A 16,819-nucleotide genomic window follows, 5' to 3' on the forward strand; every position below is an offset into this window, starting at 1 on the left:
ATATGTGGTTCTGAGGGTGAACCATAGTAGTAAAATAAAGTAGTTGGATTATTTTGTATTTTTCTGGCCATCAAGAGAGAATGCATTAGTAAACATCTCAAAGTCATTTTTGTTATTTTAGTTATAAGTTCAGGTTTAATTTGTTGAAATTAAATCTGAATTATGAGGATTCCCTAATTAGTCAAAAATTGTGCTGCATACTTTTGCCTCACTCCTATATAACAATGTCATAGAATAAGTATTAACATCCCTGGGGTTTTTCTGAAGAAGAGTTAATAAGGAACTATATTACTCTGCATAGGACACGGAGTAAATCAAAGTGCTGCTGATGGTGAGAAGCTCAGCATATGAAATAACACAGGAATCTCATGTCTGACCAAGACCATCTTCAAAGTACATTTAGCACAGATTCAAAAACAGTGTGAATTCAGAGATCCAAGCACAGAAGTCGACAGAGTAGATCTCTTTTACAGATAGGGAGATTGAACACCGTTTGACTGCAAATCAATTTCATAGGCACTCATAAAAATGTCTGTGTAATTACAGGATACCAAACCCAATGCCCAGCATCTAAGAACTAGCAGGAGCAGGAGGCAGGGGCTAATTACTGTCTAGGATGTAAAAGGGCACATAGCACCTGGGAATCTAATTCCAGTTCACTACAACACGTGGCAGTGGGTGTCTAGAAGTTAAAACACTCTTAGGTTTCACAGTTCTTTTTACTGATAAATATTTGCCAACATATCTTGTATAATCAGACATATTTTTTTAAAGATTTTATTTATTTATTTGACAGACAGAGATCACAAGTAGGCAGAGAAGCAGGCAGAGAGAGAGGAGGAAGCAGGCTCCCTGCTGAGCAGAGAGCCCGATGCGGGGCTCGATCCCAGGACCCTGGGATCATGACCTGAGCCAAAGGCAGAGGCTTTAACCCACTGAGCCACCCAGGCGCCCCTAATCAGACATTTTAAGAGCTTGGAAGTTCTACTCATTTAAAATGACACAAGCTAGTTGAAGAGCAGCCTCAGCAGACAGCAGGGGAGCGGTGGGGGGAAAACTGGGCTACAAGAGTGCCACAGTGTCAGGACCCTCTGAACGGTTTTGCTTTCTTTTTTTCCACTGTTCTGTTTTGCCAATTAAAGGGGAATTTGCTCAATATTTCTGTTTTTGTAAGTAATTCTTTTGCTTTATGTTTTTAAATAAAGAAAATAGGCATAGACATTTGTTTTGGCTGTTTTATTAGGATGTATAGCTAACAATACGTCAGTGATTTTAGTTGCTATCTGACATACCACACATAAATAAACAGTGCAGCTGGCTCAAGGCTCTCGCCCATTTTGGAAAACAGAGGAACACGACGGTAGCCTGCAAAAGGAATCATATCCAATTAGGACAATAAAAATCAATCAGTAGTGTTCTCAACAGTGCTGCTGAGACTCTATCTTTACTAAGCCTATGGAAAAACTATGACCACATTGTTATATTCCTCTTGTATATAAGAGAAAATATCTGAAATTTCTATTCTACTTCTTAATGCCGAACACTGAGCACACAGATCACACTTCTCCTCCCTCAAAGTGCAGTGTGCTAAATTCGCCACCACCCTTCTGCTGCAGGAAGACTCTGGTTCCGGGATACTGCTCAGATGGTGCTAGAGAAGTAAACACACTGAGACAAGGTAATTCGAGGCACTGTATAAATCACCTCCACAAGCTGACGGCAACATTAAGTCGGCCCTGGAAAGAGTCAAGAAAGGACGATCTTGGGCTCCCAGACCCTTTTTGGGCTGGAAGATGAGTCCCTGCTTCTCCCTTCTCTTTGATTCCCATGCTTGATTTCTCTGTGGTAGTCATGACTACTCTTAATTGAAACAAAAGAGCAACAATCCATGTAAAGAAATGCTAAGACATTCCATGTTTGTCTAATTTATCTTCCTAGCGATCCCAAACCACAATCCCACCTTCCACCTGAGAACACATTTCTGTACTACCACTGAGAGAAAATATGTGTCAATGCATAAAAGTTCCTTTACCTCTGACTGTCATGGATAGAGCTATCTGGTGTATCAATGTGTTTCTTTGGTAAATGCAAGTTCTAATGGTCAGCACAATCATCTTACTTTTCAGAATATTACCTTTGTTCATGCATAGAACTGGTAAAGTATATTGGCCAAGAAATTCATTTCCAGTTATTAGACCTTGACTTTCAACAACAAAACGTATCAGAGCCAATTCTGGCACCTGAATAATGAATGTGAATGTTTCATTCCATCTTGGACAAAAAGCTGAAATATAAAGGAACATATCATCAAAAAATCATAGACACTATGTCTATAGTAATGCATGGTATCTGTTCTCTGAAATTTTTTCTTTTCAACACTTACTAATATTAATAGATTATGTTTTAGAGCACTTGAATTTTTCACACACCCATTGAGAAAGGAATATTGATGACAATAACAATAATTATTAGGTTCTTAGTATTGCTGGGCAATATGATAAGAACTTTAAGTAGATAATCTCATTTCAACCTTACAACAAACCCATCAGGGTTATTACTATCCACATTTAAGGATGAGAAAACTGAGCCGGAAAGACGTTACATAACTTCAGGGTTTCACATACACAGCCCTTAAGTGACAGGGCAGGAATTCAAACAAATGGAGTCCAATTTCAGAGCAAAGCATTTCATCCCTTGGCAATATGACTGCTGGGTTCAGGCATTTCCCTAACAAAGGAGTTAAATACTGTCATTTTTCTATACCAGCTCCTATTATGGGACGAGCTCCATAGTTGTTGGTCTGAGAGCTAAGTGCTCCAAAGCCAGCCTTTGATCCTTCTTTTGAATAAGTGCTCATTTTAAAGTTCCAGGTGTTGAGTCATTTAGATCTTCAGCAAAATAATCATCCCAAACAACAATCTCTTGCCAAATAAGAAATCCAAATTGTGTCAAAACATAACCCAAATCATCCAATACTTAAGCATAATTTAATGGAATCAAGATATTCACATCCAGATCAAATATATAGTCTACTTAGGTTCAAAGAGAAATAATATGTATCACTTTCATGTACAAAGGTAATGCTATGCTTGCTACGTAAGTAGGTTTTGTTCTTCAAGTTACCTTTCCAGAAGGATTAAAGAATTTGTGACTAATTATATTTTCTGTTTTCTGGGTGACTCTGTGGTCACAAGCACACATTTACCAGATAGTAATCCAGGATGAAGTCTAGGCCCATGAAAATATTAAACCAATTGGCTCATGCTGGTATAATGAATGTATTACCTTGCCTTAAGAAAAGAAATAATTCCATGGAGTGCAAGGGCAGATCTAAGAGTCAATTTTTTTATAGACACTTTAAAATGGGCACAAAATTCTTACACTGATTTGTCTTCCTCCTCTAACCCTACTTCCCTATAAACTCTCTCTCACACACACACTCACGCATAAATCATACGTATCATATAAGAAAGCCCTTTTAAGAAAGAAGAAGAAAGAAAGAAAGAGAGAAAGAAAGAAAGAAAGAAAAGAAAGAGAGAGAGAGAAGGAAGGAAGGAAGGAAGGAAGGAACGAAGGAAAGAAAAGAGAGGAAAGGAGGAAGAGAGGAAGGAAAGAGGGAGAGGAGGAGGACACCAAATCTGATGGTTACAAATAGTTTTCTCGAGCATGATCAAAAACTGAAAAATTACTTCCACACCTTATCCAAATGTGATCTTTTTCCTTCCAGACTCTCATTTCTTTTATTATACCACAATTACTTTAGTAGCTAAGCCATCCCAGAATCTCCCTTTTCCAGCTATGTAGACTTTTGTTCCTGCTAGTCTTCCTCATGTTCACCCTCAACTCCTTTTCTGATGCCATGGGCCTTCTTTGACTGGAATTCCTCATCCTCTAGCCATGAATCATATCCTGACTCTATTTTGTATTTCTCATCTCTCTTGCATACACTGCTTTCTACCCAATCTGCAGAAACAATTTCCCTAAAGCTCAACTATGTTAATGCTATCTCCCTGTTTAAGAGTTTTAATTTTGTTCATTTTCTACAGAAAAGACATTACCCAACACCTTATCATGCCTTTCCCAATTTTCCATGAGCATCCCAAACATAACTTTTTCATTTTACCTCACTCTGTATTCCACCCATATTAAACTTCTGTATTTTTCCCTAGCATGTTTGGATTTAGTCTTCTCCAGATTTTAGGGCTCATATTATTCCTTTTACCTTCAATGCCTTCATTCTCAGTCTCTGTAAAAAATTCTATTCCTTCTCCAAGAACCATCTCCCAATTTGCCTGTTCCACTACAATTCTTTTACCTTCCTTAAAATATTAATGACTCTATCATACTAGTTTTATTGTATCTTATCTCCCATACCAAATTGAAAACTATCTTCAATAGAGTTGATTTGGACATACATAGTAATACATTAAGTAAACAGAGATTTTAAGTTTTCTTGATACTTATCACCAGGCTTCTAATAAAAGAGGCTCAGTATCATTAGATAAACTAAATTTAATTTCTGTAGGAATATTTCCATAAGACTCAGGGATATAATCTAAATTCTAATGGGATCTAGAATCATATTATAAGGGGTGCCTTGAATAAATAAATGTTCTGTGCATTTTGTCATGAAGATTCAAGTAGGGGGATGAAGAGAACAAGAGATAGGGTACTACAAACTTCCTGACATAAGCAGTTACCTTTTCATGACACCGCCATTGTAGTATACCTTCAAATCCAAGCCTTGCCAAATAAGCCGGTGAGTCATCACCAACATCCTTACCTATAGATAACCTAGGATGAAGTAGTCAAAATTTTCCACATCTTTCTTCCATACCCCTTGCCCTAGGTGAACACTGGAGGAGTATTTGGGGTGTCAATAGGAGGACAGATGGTGGGTATTATTAGAGATTATCACCCAAGGGAAAAAAGAAAAAGAGAGACTAGTATGACTGCACCCGTTTTTCCATTGGTGCCATTTAACCGGGCACATATTTGCAGACTCTGAACTGAAGCCCGCTACACTTTGGGAATATCCACACAAAGAAGATTCTAGACTCAGGAGTCAGTTCCAAGGTCTCCTCCAAAGTGACCCTGACTACACTTTAATGTCCTTAATGACTTCAAACTCAGCGAAGATGTGATGCTGTCAGTAGTGTATTACATAAAATACCATGGGATGCTGGAACTAAAAATCTTACCCAAGTCATTTCTTCCATTCCTACATTTCCCTTCTGGCAAAAATGACTGAATTATGAATCCAAATATTGTATGAGTAGGTTTCTATGGCATCCTTAGCCAGAGCCAAAAACCACAGACCTTTGATCTAAAATAATTCAAATAGTGAAATAAAAATGGGAAATATACTATATCAGAATAATCATATGTTCTTTATTTTACACAAAGGCTAGAAGCTAAGTAGACTTGCAGCCATCAAAATGTCCCTTTAATTCAGCAATATAGGAAGATACATAAAAAGGAGGTCAAAGTGAAAAAAAGGTAGTAATTTTTCAGGTTAGATAAACTTTTGTATCTGTAATCTGAAAATACATCTAAACAATACATTGAATCATTATCAAATTGTTTTCGCTGCATATAACAACTTTGGTCATCTTAAACCTAATGCAAAGCCCTTGTCTTATGAATAATAAAGATGTCTCAAAATTCTATGAATAAATAAATTTTAAACTTTCCAACAAGAAGCCTAGTAGAAGTTCAATAAAAATATATTAGGAGCTCACCATTTTTTTTAATTACACGAGTCTGCTGTCTCACATGATCATCTGGAACACCAAAAATTTCTAGAATCACTAGTGTGTTAGCTTTGTTAGATGATGAATTGTTACTGGGAGGTAACTGGATACCACTGATAAGCTGCACAAAAATATTTGAATGCAAAAATTTAATAGGATTTCAAACTGTGTAATCACGTAATTTCAAAATAAAATATGTATTCCAAAAAAATGACAGACTCTCATTTCCCACAAAAAAATTAAAAATGGAATATAATGCACATTTTAAACCTTAACTCTTATCCTCAAGTGACGGTAGATGAAAACTAAGAATATGTCTGCATTATTTCATTTTACCAGTATATAATTATAGTAAAATTCACATTGAGTTTTATAGTTCAACATATTTTTTTATTTTTAAAGTCTTTATTATAGTTGTTATAAGGCATTGCTTAAAAGTATTAATATAATCATAGTCTACTGTAATTCAGGCTGAATTACTCTGCTAACATGAACTATCTTGAAATTCATACTGTATGTAAATAGTCAAAAATTAGAAATAATAGTAATACTACTTCTGAAATATAAGAAAGAAACTGCATAATTTCCTATGATAGCATTTTTGATAGTATAATTTACATTTGAATAATTTATGATAAAATTTTATATTACCTATTATTGTCAATATTATCGTGAGTAATGTGAATCTGACAAAATCAATGATTTCATACATATATTAGGGACTGGGTATCAGAGGAACACTTAAAGTAATTAACAATAGTTTTGTTTAACCTTGTATTGTCAAACTAGCTGCTGAAGCTAAGTTTTGTCTTACTTTAAGGGACAAAGTCTAAATGAAAAACACTATTTCAAGAGTGCTGATTTGTAAAACATACTGATATAAAAATTGAGGCATAACTTCAATTTCTGAAGATTATAATAAAGAGAAACAAAATAAATAATTTTTTGAAAAAAAAGAAAGGAAGAAAGGAAGAGAAAAAAAAACAGAAAAAGTGTCAGTGTATTTTTCCTTTCCTACATCCACATATTACAACATTAGCTGGAAACCAGAGTGACTGTGCAAATATTTAACAACAACTATAGAATGGGCATTGATCAATCAGCCTAATTAGACATTGAGGTAGTTAGAACATTGGCCATAATCAATAAGTACACTGATACCAGAGCTTCCCAGGTGAGTATTTCCTCTGCAGGTAATAGACCCTTACCAATATGGAGAAGGTTTGGCTTTGGTGCAACTCAGGTCCAAAAAAAAAAAAAAATGTCTGACTAAAATATAATAACAATTGAATATGAGATCTGAAAAAATTTAGAGGCTATTATTCGAATACTTTTTACACTCTGATTCACAGAGCCCTTCCAGGGGCGACCATAGAGATAGATGTCAAAAAGAAAACTCTTGGGGCACCTAGGTGGCTAAGTGGGTTGAAGCCTTTGCCTTCAGCTTGGGTCATGATCCCGGAGTCCTGGGATGGAGCCCCACCTCAGGCACCTTGCTCGGCAGGGACCCTGCTTCCTCCTCTCTCTCTGCCTGCCTCTCTGCCTACTTGTGATCTCTGTCTGTCCAATGAATGAATGAAATCTTAAAAAGAAAAAAAAAAAAAGAAAAAAAAAAAGAAAACCCTTGATGGTCAACTAGAGTACCTCTGGTTTTATTTATCGGCCTTATGCAAAAGATTTTTGAACTTAGAAAATGGTTGCATCATTTTTATAAGTTTGAAAATGATTGACCTAATCCAAAACTCTCAATTTGCAGATGACAGAGATTAAATCAGAAATGTTGAAATGTCTTCATCAAGGACATAAAGCTAAAGGCAAAACAAGATTTCTTGATTTCCAAAGCATGTCTTCAACAATTTGTACAAGTTGTAATAAAAGCTCTCCAGAATGATCAAACCAAGAGAGAAGGACCCACATGGATATTTATGACAGCAGTGTCTCAGGAAAATCATTAATCCTGCCTGTTTTATATCATGTCACTTTCATCGCTATATGAGACCCTTCAGAAACAAAGAGGTGGCATTTGTAAGCATCTGTGCGACAAGAGAGGAAGACAAGCCCAAGTAAATAAACAATTACAGGCATACTCCATGTTATTGAGCTTTGTTTTCTGTTTTGCAGATATTGCAGTTTTTTACAAACTGAAGGTTTGTGGCAATTCTTCAATGAACAAGTCTATGGGCACCATTTTTCCAACAGCTGTGGTTCACTTCATGTTCCTCCATCACATTTTGGTAATTCTCACACTATTTCAGATTTTGTCATTATTATTATAGTTCTTATGGGGATCTGTGATCAGTGATCTTCGATGTTACTATGGTAATTATTTTGGGGGTGCCACCAAGCATGTCCATGTAAGACAGCAAACTAATACATGTGTGTGTTCTGATGGCAGATGGGGCAGAAACATCAAGAGAACTACAGTCAGAAGCGGAGCCTCAAGATGTGACTGAATTACTCGAATCTCATGATCAAACTTGAACAGATGAGGAGTTGCCATTGATGGATATGAGCAAAGAAAGCAGTTTCTTGAGCTGAAATCTACTCCTGGTGAAGATGCTGTGACAATTTTTGAAATGACAGCAAAGGACTTAGAAGACTACATCAACGTAGTTGACCAAACAATACCACAGCCACCCCGACCCTGAGCAAGCGCCCCCCTGCTCAGTCAGCAGCCATCCACATCCAGGCAATACCCTCCACTAGCCAAAAGACTGTGACCCCCTGAAAGCTCAGACGATGGTTAGCATTTTTTAGTGACAAAGTATTAATTAAGGTATGTACATTATTTTTTTAGACATAATACCATTACACACTTAATAGACTATAGTATAAACATAACTTTCATATGCTCTGGGGAACCAAAGAGTTCATTTGACTTGCTTTATTGTGATATTCACTTTCTTGTGGTGGTCTAGAACCAGACCTGCAATATCTCTGATGGAGGCCTGTAGAATACAGTGGCATATTGCATGTGTACGCACCTATAGGGGGTATGAAAAAACAAAACTACAAAAAGAAGCCTAACTAATTCAGTGTAGGGGAAAAAATTTCCAAAAAGAAGTGACCCTTAAGTCTTGAAAAATGGGTCTGAATCAACAGGCAGGTGAGGGATGGAAGAATGATCCAGTCAAAGGAAAAAGCATATGTAATGCATGGAGTTGTCATATGGTTATAGAGTAAGTGTAAGACTAGAAGTCATGAGAGATGGGCCCAGAGAATTAGGCTAAGCCCTGACTAAGCAAGCAAGCAGGACGCCCAAAGAAACATTAAGTAGGCATGATGAGATTAGCACTGGAGCACGTCGTCTCTGGACAACTTGTGGAAGATATTCAGCTGGACTGAGACAGGCTATGCGAAAAACACTTAAGACTTATAATGTGATGGAATAATGTGATGCCACGTAACAAATTCCTTAAAAAGGGGGGGGGGGGGAGAGGAGCAAAAGGCATCAGACCAAGGGATTGGATAAGGAAGGGTTTTGAATCAATAAAATTTAGAGATGGGACATGGGAAGTGACAGATGTGGAACAGAGGAATGCTTCCCAATTTTCTAGCCCGAGTTAATTGACACAATGAATTCAGTGGAGTTCAATGACATTTAAAGAAAGTAAGATTGGATTAGGAAGGGATGTTCAGCCTTTAATATGATAAGGTTGACAGAGCAAGGATTAAACAGGTAAGGATGTTAAGTAGAATATTTAAAGTATGTCTTTACATTCCAGAAATGAAGTCAGATTAAAGATTTGAGCATTGTTGGCAGTTAAAACCATGAATGTACATAAAAGGACATAGGATAATGTTTAGCTTGAGATGAGGATTAAGAAAAAGCCTTAGTCTAATAGACACATGAAAAAAATGCTCCATATCACTCAGCATCAGGGGAGTAGAAATCAAAACCACAATGAGATATCACCTCATACTGATCAGAATGGCTAAGATTAACAAAACAGGAAACAAGAGATGTTGGCAAGGGTGTGGAGAAAGGGGAACCCTCTTAATCCGTTGGTGGGAATGCAACCTGGTGCAGCCACTCTGGAAAACAGTATGGAGGTTCCTCAAAAAGTTAAAAATAGAGCTACCCTATGACCCAGCAATTGCACTACTGGGTATTTATCCAAAGGATACAAAAATAGTGATTTGAAGGGACATATGCACCCCAATGTTTATAGCAGACAAATACCATATAATTTCATTCATGTGGAATTTAAGAAGCAAAACAGATGAACATAGGGGAAGGGAAGGAAAAATAAAATAAGATAAAAACAGAGAGGATGGCAAACCTTAAGGACTCAACTCTGGGAAACAGGGTTGCTGGAGGGGAGGGAGGTGGAGGTTGGGGTAACTGGGTGATGGGCAGTAAGGAGGGCATGAGATGTGATGAGCCTTGTGTGTTATATGCAACTGATGAATCACTAAATTCTACCCCTGAAACTAATAATATGCTCTATGTTAACTAAACTGAATTTAAGTTAAAATTTTTAAAAAAAGAAAAAGCCCTAACAATACAAATACTTCAGAGGCAGGTAGAGTAAAGGAACCCACAAATCTGAGAGAGAAAGCATCACTTGGGAGGAAGAGAAAAAGAAGAGAGAGAAAGGAAAACCCCAGACGCACAGCAAGGAGATTTGTGAGAAGTAGGAGGGGACCATACAAAGTGACTGATTTCATCCTTTTTTCTCACTAAAACAGCAACTACAACACTACATTTGGTGGCTAGAACAATGCAGCCTTTTGCATTTTGTCATTCACACAAAAAGGCAACAGGAAGACACTGGTTCAGATGTGGCAAGATGTTGAAATACCACCTACCTCACTACAATGGCTGAAGAGATCAACAGAAATTTAAAGGCACTAAAAGTCGTCAATGGAACTTAAAATATTAATGTATACTTTCTAGCTTATATCATAACTGAAAAGTAAAAGAAAAAGTTACTAATCTTTTAAATGTTTGTATTAAAAAAATTCAAAAAGAGGGTGCCTTGATGTCTCAGTCAGTTAAGCATTTGCCTTTAGCTCGGGTCATGATCCCAGGGTCCTGAGATCAAGTCCCACATGAGGTTCTCTGCTCAGTGGGGAACCTGCTTCTCCCTCTGTGATCTCTCTCTCTCCCTCTTAAAGAAATAATAAAAAAATTTAAAAAAGAATGTGGAAGTTATGATAATATTTGCAAAGCAAACTTAATGGAGAATATTTTGCTGGATCCTAGAAAGAGTACCAACTAACGGGTTGGGGGCTGCATCCAGTGCTGGAGGCAATTTCTACCCTATACGCCCCTACTTATAGAGTCACAAAATCCAGGGTGCATGGATGGCTCAGTCAGTTAAGCAGCCCACTCTTGATTTTGGCTCAGGTCACAATCTCAGTTTTGTGGAATCCAGCACTGAGACAGGCTCTGTGCTCAGCATGGAGTGTCCTTGTCCCTCTCCACCACCCCTTCCTTGCACTCTATATCTCTCTCAAACAAATAAAATCTTCAAAAAAAAAATTAGGGGCACCTGGGTGGCTCAATGGGTTAAAGCCTCTGCCTTTGGCTCAGGTCATGATCCCAGGATCTTGGGATGGAGCCCCACATCGGGCTCTCTGCTCAGTGGGGAGCCTGCTTCCTCCTCTCTCTCTCTGGCTGCCTCTCTGCCTGTGATCTCTGTCTGTCAAATAAATAAATAAAATCTTTTTTAAAAATTTAGAAAAATCCCTAACAACCAAGTAAAAAGTCGGCTACCTTCTTCCCTGGTACTATTTCCCACAGTGGCCAGGATCATTTCTGTCTCATTCAACTTTGCTCTACTCTCTTTATACATTAATCTCTCGAAAACAGCAACATCTCTTAAATCTCCTTTCTCAGCTGGGACAAAAAGGCTAGGGCCAGAAGTGGATGAAAGTGGTCCCCCAAGTCCTTTGCCATCAAGACACGAGAGGAAGGAGCCTAGAGAGGAAGTCTTCTGAAGGCCATGCTGTCTGGGTTGGAGCATCTGGGGCACCAGAGCAGGTAAGCCCCCATCAGACAGCACAGCCAGCAGCACTCCCTTCAATCAGAACTGCAGATCCAAAAATCCTCACCAGGGACAGCAATCCAAGTACCGAAATTCCACAGAATCTGAAATGGTTCATATGGTTCTAGGAGCAACGAGCTAAACCAAGAGATAGACCAAAGAGCCCTACCCACCCAATTTGTTGCAAACCACAGGTGCAGATACAATCTAAAATAGAATTGCTTGTAACTAAGTGGAGAGAAAAAGCTAAGGGCCTTTCAGAAGATTCAGGGACATTTAAAAGAAAAGGAAATAAATATAGCACTTGGGTTATAGAAGAATAAGAAAGTTTTCAAAAGGCTATATTATTGGAAACAATAAATTTTAGACCACTACCTTTGCTCCCAATAAAACCACATAGGATTTAAGAAGTAGGGGTGGGGTGGTGGGGAAGGGATCTGGTAAGGAAGCAGAATGAGGTAAATAAAAATTGGAAGAAAGAAACTGGTAATGCAGGAGAAAAATCCACATCTACATTAGAATCGGTAAAGAATAAAATCAAATAAGGAGGAAAACCAAAGGCAGGAAAAAGAGTGATAGAGTTGGCAGGAATTAGTAAATACGCAGGCAAATACTCAAGAAAAGCATATGGATGACTTTTGGTTTCTAAATACTAACAGAGACAAGGGGCAAAACTCTGGAGCTGTGAAAGTCTAATTCTAGAGATTAACGAAAAAGCAAAGAGCTCCTAAATAAAGTCGCATATCCACAGAGTAACTAGTGGGCTGAACTCAGACTTCTCTATTACAATATTAAATGCCTAAAGACAATGGAATACATAGACTTTGGAGAGGAGAAGCTTTCAGCCTCAGTGTTTCTATTCACAAGCAGGTAATCATTCATGCAAAAAGCCAACAGAAAGATTTTTCAGATATGGAGAGATACTGAAATGCCACCCACCTATAATATTGAAAAAGATGAACAGAAATTTAAAGGATATTAAAGGAAATCAGTGGAACTCAAAATATTAGTGCAGACTCTCTAGCTTATATAATAACAAAAAAAAAAAGAGGAAAGAAAAAAGTTTTTCATCTTACCCTTATTGTAAGTGTAACTGGATCAGTGTCTCTTGGTGTTTCATTTGGATCAAACTGTGTTTCAATATCTCTTAGGAAATGTGGTTTCAAAATATATCCAGAACCACCGTTATCCAAAAATTTCCCATTTTGAAGATCCATAGGCAGACCAGGGGTCTGGAAATTTAAGGCCACTGTCAGAAAAAAGTATTTTGATATTGTCAGGAAAGAAAGGGTATAACTAAAGAAGTACAGTTCAAAGATTTACTGAAACTGAATTAATGGCTTTTATATATCCAAACATTTTAAGAACAAGCATCCTTAGCCAAATAATTCCAGACTTTTAAACATGTCTTCCTGCCATGTATATATTAATGTATGAAGGTGAGTTTTAATTTTTTAATTATTTTATAGCTTTGAGTTAAAATCAAAATGATACTCAGTATAGATTACAGAATAGCAATGTGTAAGTCAGATGACATTCAGGAAGTACGAGAATAGAGAAAATCAGTACACTTCATGATGGAAGAAAAGACACCAAGTATATTCTAAATTTTCAGGTCCAAAGAGATACTGTTATCACTTGAAGAGAAAGTGAGAAAAAAGCAGAATACTTGCTATTAAAATACAGAAGTCCTTCCTTAGAGGTTGGTAAATAGCCACTCTAGGCAGTACCATCCTCCACTCCCCCCAAATCCCCCTCACCCACCAAACCTAGACTCTCCACCTCCCTCCATAAACCTATGGGCCTTGCCACAATCCAGGAGCAGAGGGGTTCACACGGGTATCTTCTGACTGGTGAGCGCCCCTGCTAGAACAGCTCGTCAATTTGGAATAGGGAGAGTCTGGTAAAGACAAATAACAGAGCTACATAATCTCATTCACTTTTCAATACTGTGAATGCGGAAGCTGGTATAAAGTATAAAAAGGTAGAGGTCCCTTGATTTAAAGAGGCCCTTAGCAAATCTTTCAAGCAAAGGATTTGATATTCACTGTCCTCTTACATCCATTCTGATGTCTTTTTTTTCCCCTTCCTACACTTCTTATGCCAACTCTTCATGAACTTAATCTCCGTGCCCCTAACCCTCACTTAGAGTTACCCTCTCTGACCCATTTAGGAATAACTTCTGCTCTTGAAACCAGTGATTCATCATTATCGCCTGACCCCAAAACACCCAGGGCCAAAAAAACCTACTTGGGAAGCTCTTTTCATAAATCTTTCATTAATTTACGAAATGAACTTATTTTATCTTATTTTTCCAGAATATTCTATATATTCAATATATTCAATATTCTATATAACATACCCATTTGACAACCTATATTCCAAAATTCTTGAGGATTAAAATTAGAGGAGTCTGCTCTCATTGCTTTGGGATAAATTCTGGTAATGAACATCCTGGTGTGAAGAATAAACTCGTGGGCTAAAAAATATATATATTAGAACATTGTGAAAGATTTCAAATAAATAAACTGCTATGCTTCTATATATTATATAATTCTACAATTGTTTCAGTACTTTTGATATGTATGTTTTAGCAAAAATATTTGTAATTCATGGACATCAAAATAAATCCATGTTTTTGTTTGACAGTGTAATTCATGGTTATTGAGAAGTTTTTTTTATTTTTTTTATTACATCATTTTATGTATACTAATCATTCACTTAAGGAAAAATGATTAAATAAACATATTTGCTTTTTAAATCTAAATTAATCTCACTTTGACATAAGAATATATAAAATTCCCAAATAAAATGCATCCTGTTCCCACAACTACTCCTGCTAATATGGTGACCAGTATTGGGAGAAATGGTTATTGCCAATGGCCCACTACATTTGCTGGTCAAACTAGAATAGAATCAATGCCACCCTCATTCCACATACTATTCTTTAGGAAGCATTGTCAAATAAAAAATTGTAATTACTGGGGCTCCTGGGTGGCTCAGTGGGTTAAAGCCTCTGCCTTCAACTCAGGTCATGATCCCGGGGTCCTGGGATCGAGCCCCGCATCAGGCTCTCTGCTCAGCAGGAAGCCTGCTTCCCTTCCTCTCTCTGCCTGCCTCTCTGCCTACCTATGATCTCTGTCTGTCAAATAAATAAATAAAATCTTTAAAAAATAATTATAATTACTGAGGTTAATAATTATAATTAATTTCATCAGCTCTCAATTTTAGAAGTTATACACTCCTGAGAGAAAGTTTATTTTGAAGCTACTCATGTATAAAGGCACCATGTGTGTCCAACTATAACGATCCTTCATCCTGCCCTAAGCAGGATATTTATCTTTTGGTGAGATGTGTACTCTTTTGGATCTTAATTTTTCCTATCTACAAAGAAATTAGAAATTAAATAAAAATTTAATTAGAAAATTAATTAGAAATTAAACATGCTATGTTATTATAAATGTAATGTATGGGGGCGCCTGGGTGGCTCAGTGGGTTAAAGCCTCTGCCTTCGGCTCAGGTCATGATCCCAGGGTCCTGGGATCGAGCCCCGTATCCTGCTCTCTGCTCAGCAGGGAGCCTGCTTCCTCCCCTCTCTCTGTCAAATAAATAAATAAAATCTTTAAAATAAATAAATAAATAAATGTAATGTATGTTCATTTTAGTTAAATGAGAAAATCAAATTAGAAAAAATACGAACTAAAACTATATATAATCTTGTCACTTAATTAATAACCAGTAACCTCTTGGTATATATCTTTCCACTCTATTTTCATAGATATAATCATATTTTTTAATTGAATCATATTGTTTGTTCCCTTTTATAAACTTCTACTTTTTCATTTAAAAATAACATAAAAAATCATTCCATTTCAATAATATTCACCTACTACACTATTTTTAAATGATTGAAAAGTATCCATGCATATAAAAAGTTGTTTCTTATTTTTATGTATTATAAAATTAGTGACATTTAAGTTTTTAATAATGATGGACATTCTGGGTGCCTGGGTGGCTCAGTTAGTTAAGCATCTGCCTTCAGCTCATGTCATGATTCCAGGTTCCTGGGATTGAAGTCCTATGTTAGTCTCCCTGTTCCGCAAGGAGTCTGCTTCTCCCTTTGGCCCTCCCTTCCCTTGTTCTTTCTCTCTCTCTCCCCCACATAAATAAAATCTTTAAAAAAATTTTTTTTAAATGATGGACATTCTTAGAGTACACCTTCACCCACATCATTATTTAGTATTGAATTTTGGTGCAAGAAAAATGCTCTATAGTCTTTCCAAAGAAATGGCGATGCTACACCTTATGACTCTACTCAGAACTGCCAGTGCCTTTTCAAATTTTGAGCAAGTGTCTAATACAATGAGAGTGAGAGAATTATAACAACTTTTGCTGTTCCCAGAGGGCTTGACCCCGAAAAACAACAAAAACTATCCAATAACTTGAAAGAATAGAGACTAGCAAAGTAAGTCATTCAAATTCAAACTGGTTGGCAATACTAACGGTAAGAAATATATCTTATATCACACCCAACACACAATACACACACATAATTGTTTCATAAAAGAATACTCTTATTGCATGTCTACTCTATTATTCTATTCTATTCCATTCTATTCTACTCCATTATTTCAATGGTGGTTCAGACTTACTGAATTGATTTTTTGGTCATAATCTATAGCTTAACAACAAGAAGGCCCTAAAATATCCAGAGGTCAGTTTGAAGAGATAAGATGAAGTGTATACCTCAAAACCCTTGGGTGCCAGTGACCAGCCCAGAAGAGGTTAACCAACAAATATATCAGAATCCACATTTCCAAATAGCCAACAGCTTTTTTGAGTCTGCTGCAGATGCTGCTTTCCCTGCTGTGGTGGTTCTACACAGGATAGTAGATTGCATTTTTTAAGAAGGATTTGGAGAGTCACTTGGCTGCTGAGTTAACTGTCCATTCCTTTCTAAGTTGAGGTTATCCCCCACCATACACGTCTGAGAAAAGGGTAGAGTCTGTTACCATTCCCTATCCAAGGCCTTGTTGCATCTTTGGCTCTAGCAAACAGAATGGAATTCTTAGG

The 16,819-nt window shown here is 37.0% G+C and overlaps 1 protein-coding gene across 1 annotated transcript in view; it reads right to left on the reverse strand.

Moving 5' to 3' along the window:
* Positions 1-1,279: 1,279 nt before the first annotated feature.
* Positions 1,280-16,819, reverse strand: part of LOC111142271 (phospholipase C zeta 1) — a 44,905-nt gene continuing 29,365 nt past the window's right edge. Inside the window, exons 8-12 of the mRNA XM_022495322.1 lie at positions 14,109-14,225; positions 12,823-12,995; positions 5,742-5,874; positions 2,135-2,284; positions 1,280-1,365 (exon numbers count right to left, since the gene is read on the reverse strand). Of these exons, the coding sequence (XP_022351030.1) occupies positions 1,280-1,365; positions 2,135-2,284; positions 5,742-5,874; positions 12,823-12,995; positions 14,109-14,225 (659 nt within the window). The remainder of the gene's footprint in view (positions 1,366-2,134; positions 2,285-5,741; positions 5,875-12,822; positions 12,996-14,108; positions 14,226-16,819) is intronic.

This window comes from Enhydra lutris, unplaced genomic scaffold, assembly GCF_002288905.1.
Source record: "Enhydra lutris kenyoni isolate GAN:26980312 unplaced genomic scaffold, ASM228890v2 scaffoldscaffold7, whole genome shotgun sequence".
Taxonomy (NCBI): domain Eukaryota; kingdom Metazoa; phylum Chordata; class Mammalia; order Carnivora; family Mustelidae; genus Enhydra; species Enhydra lutris.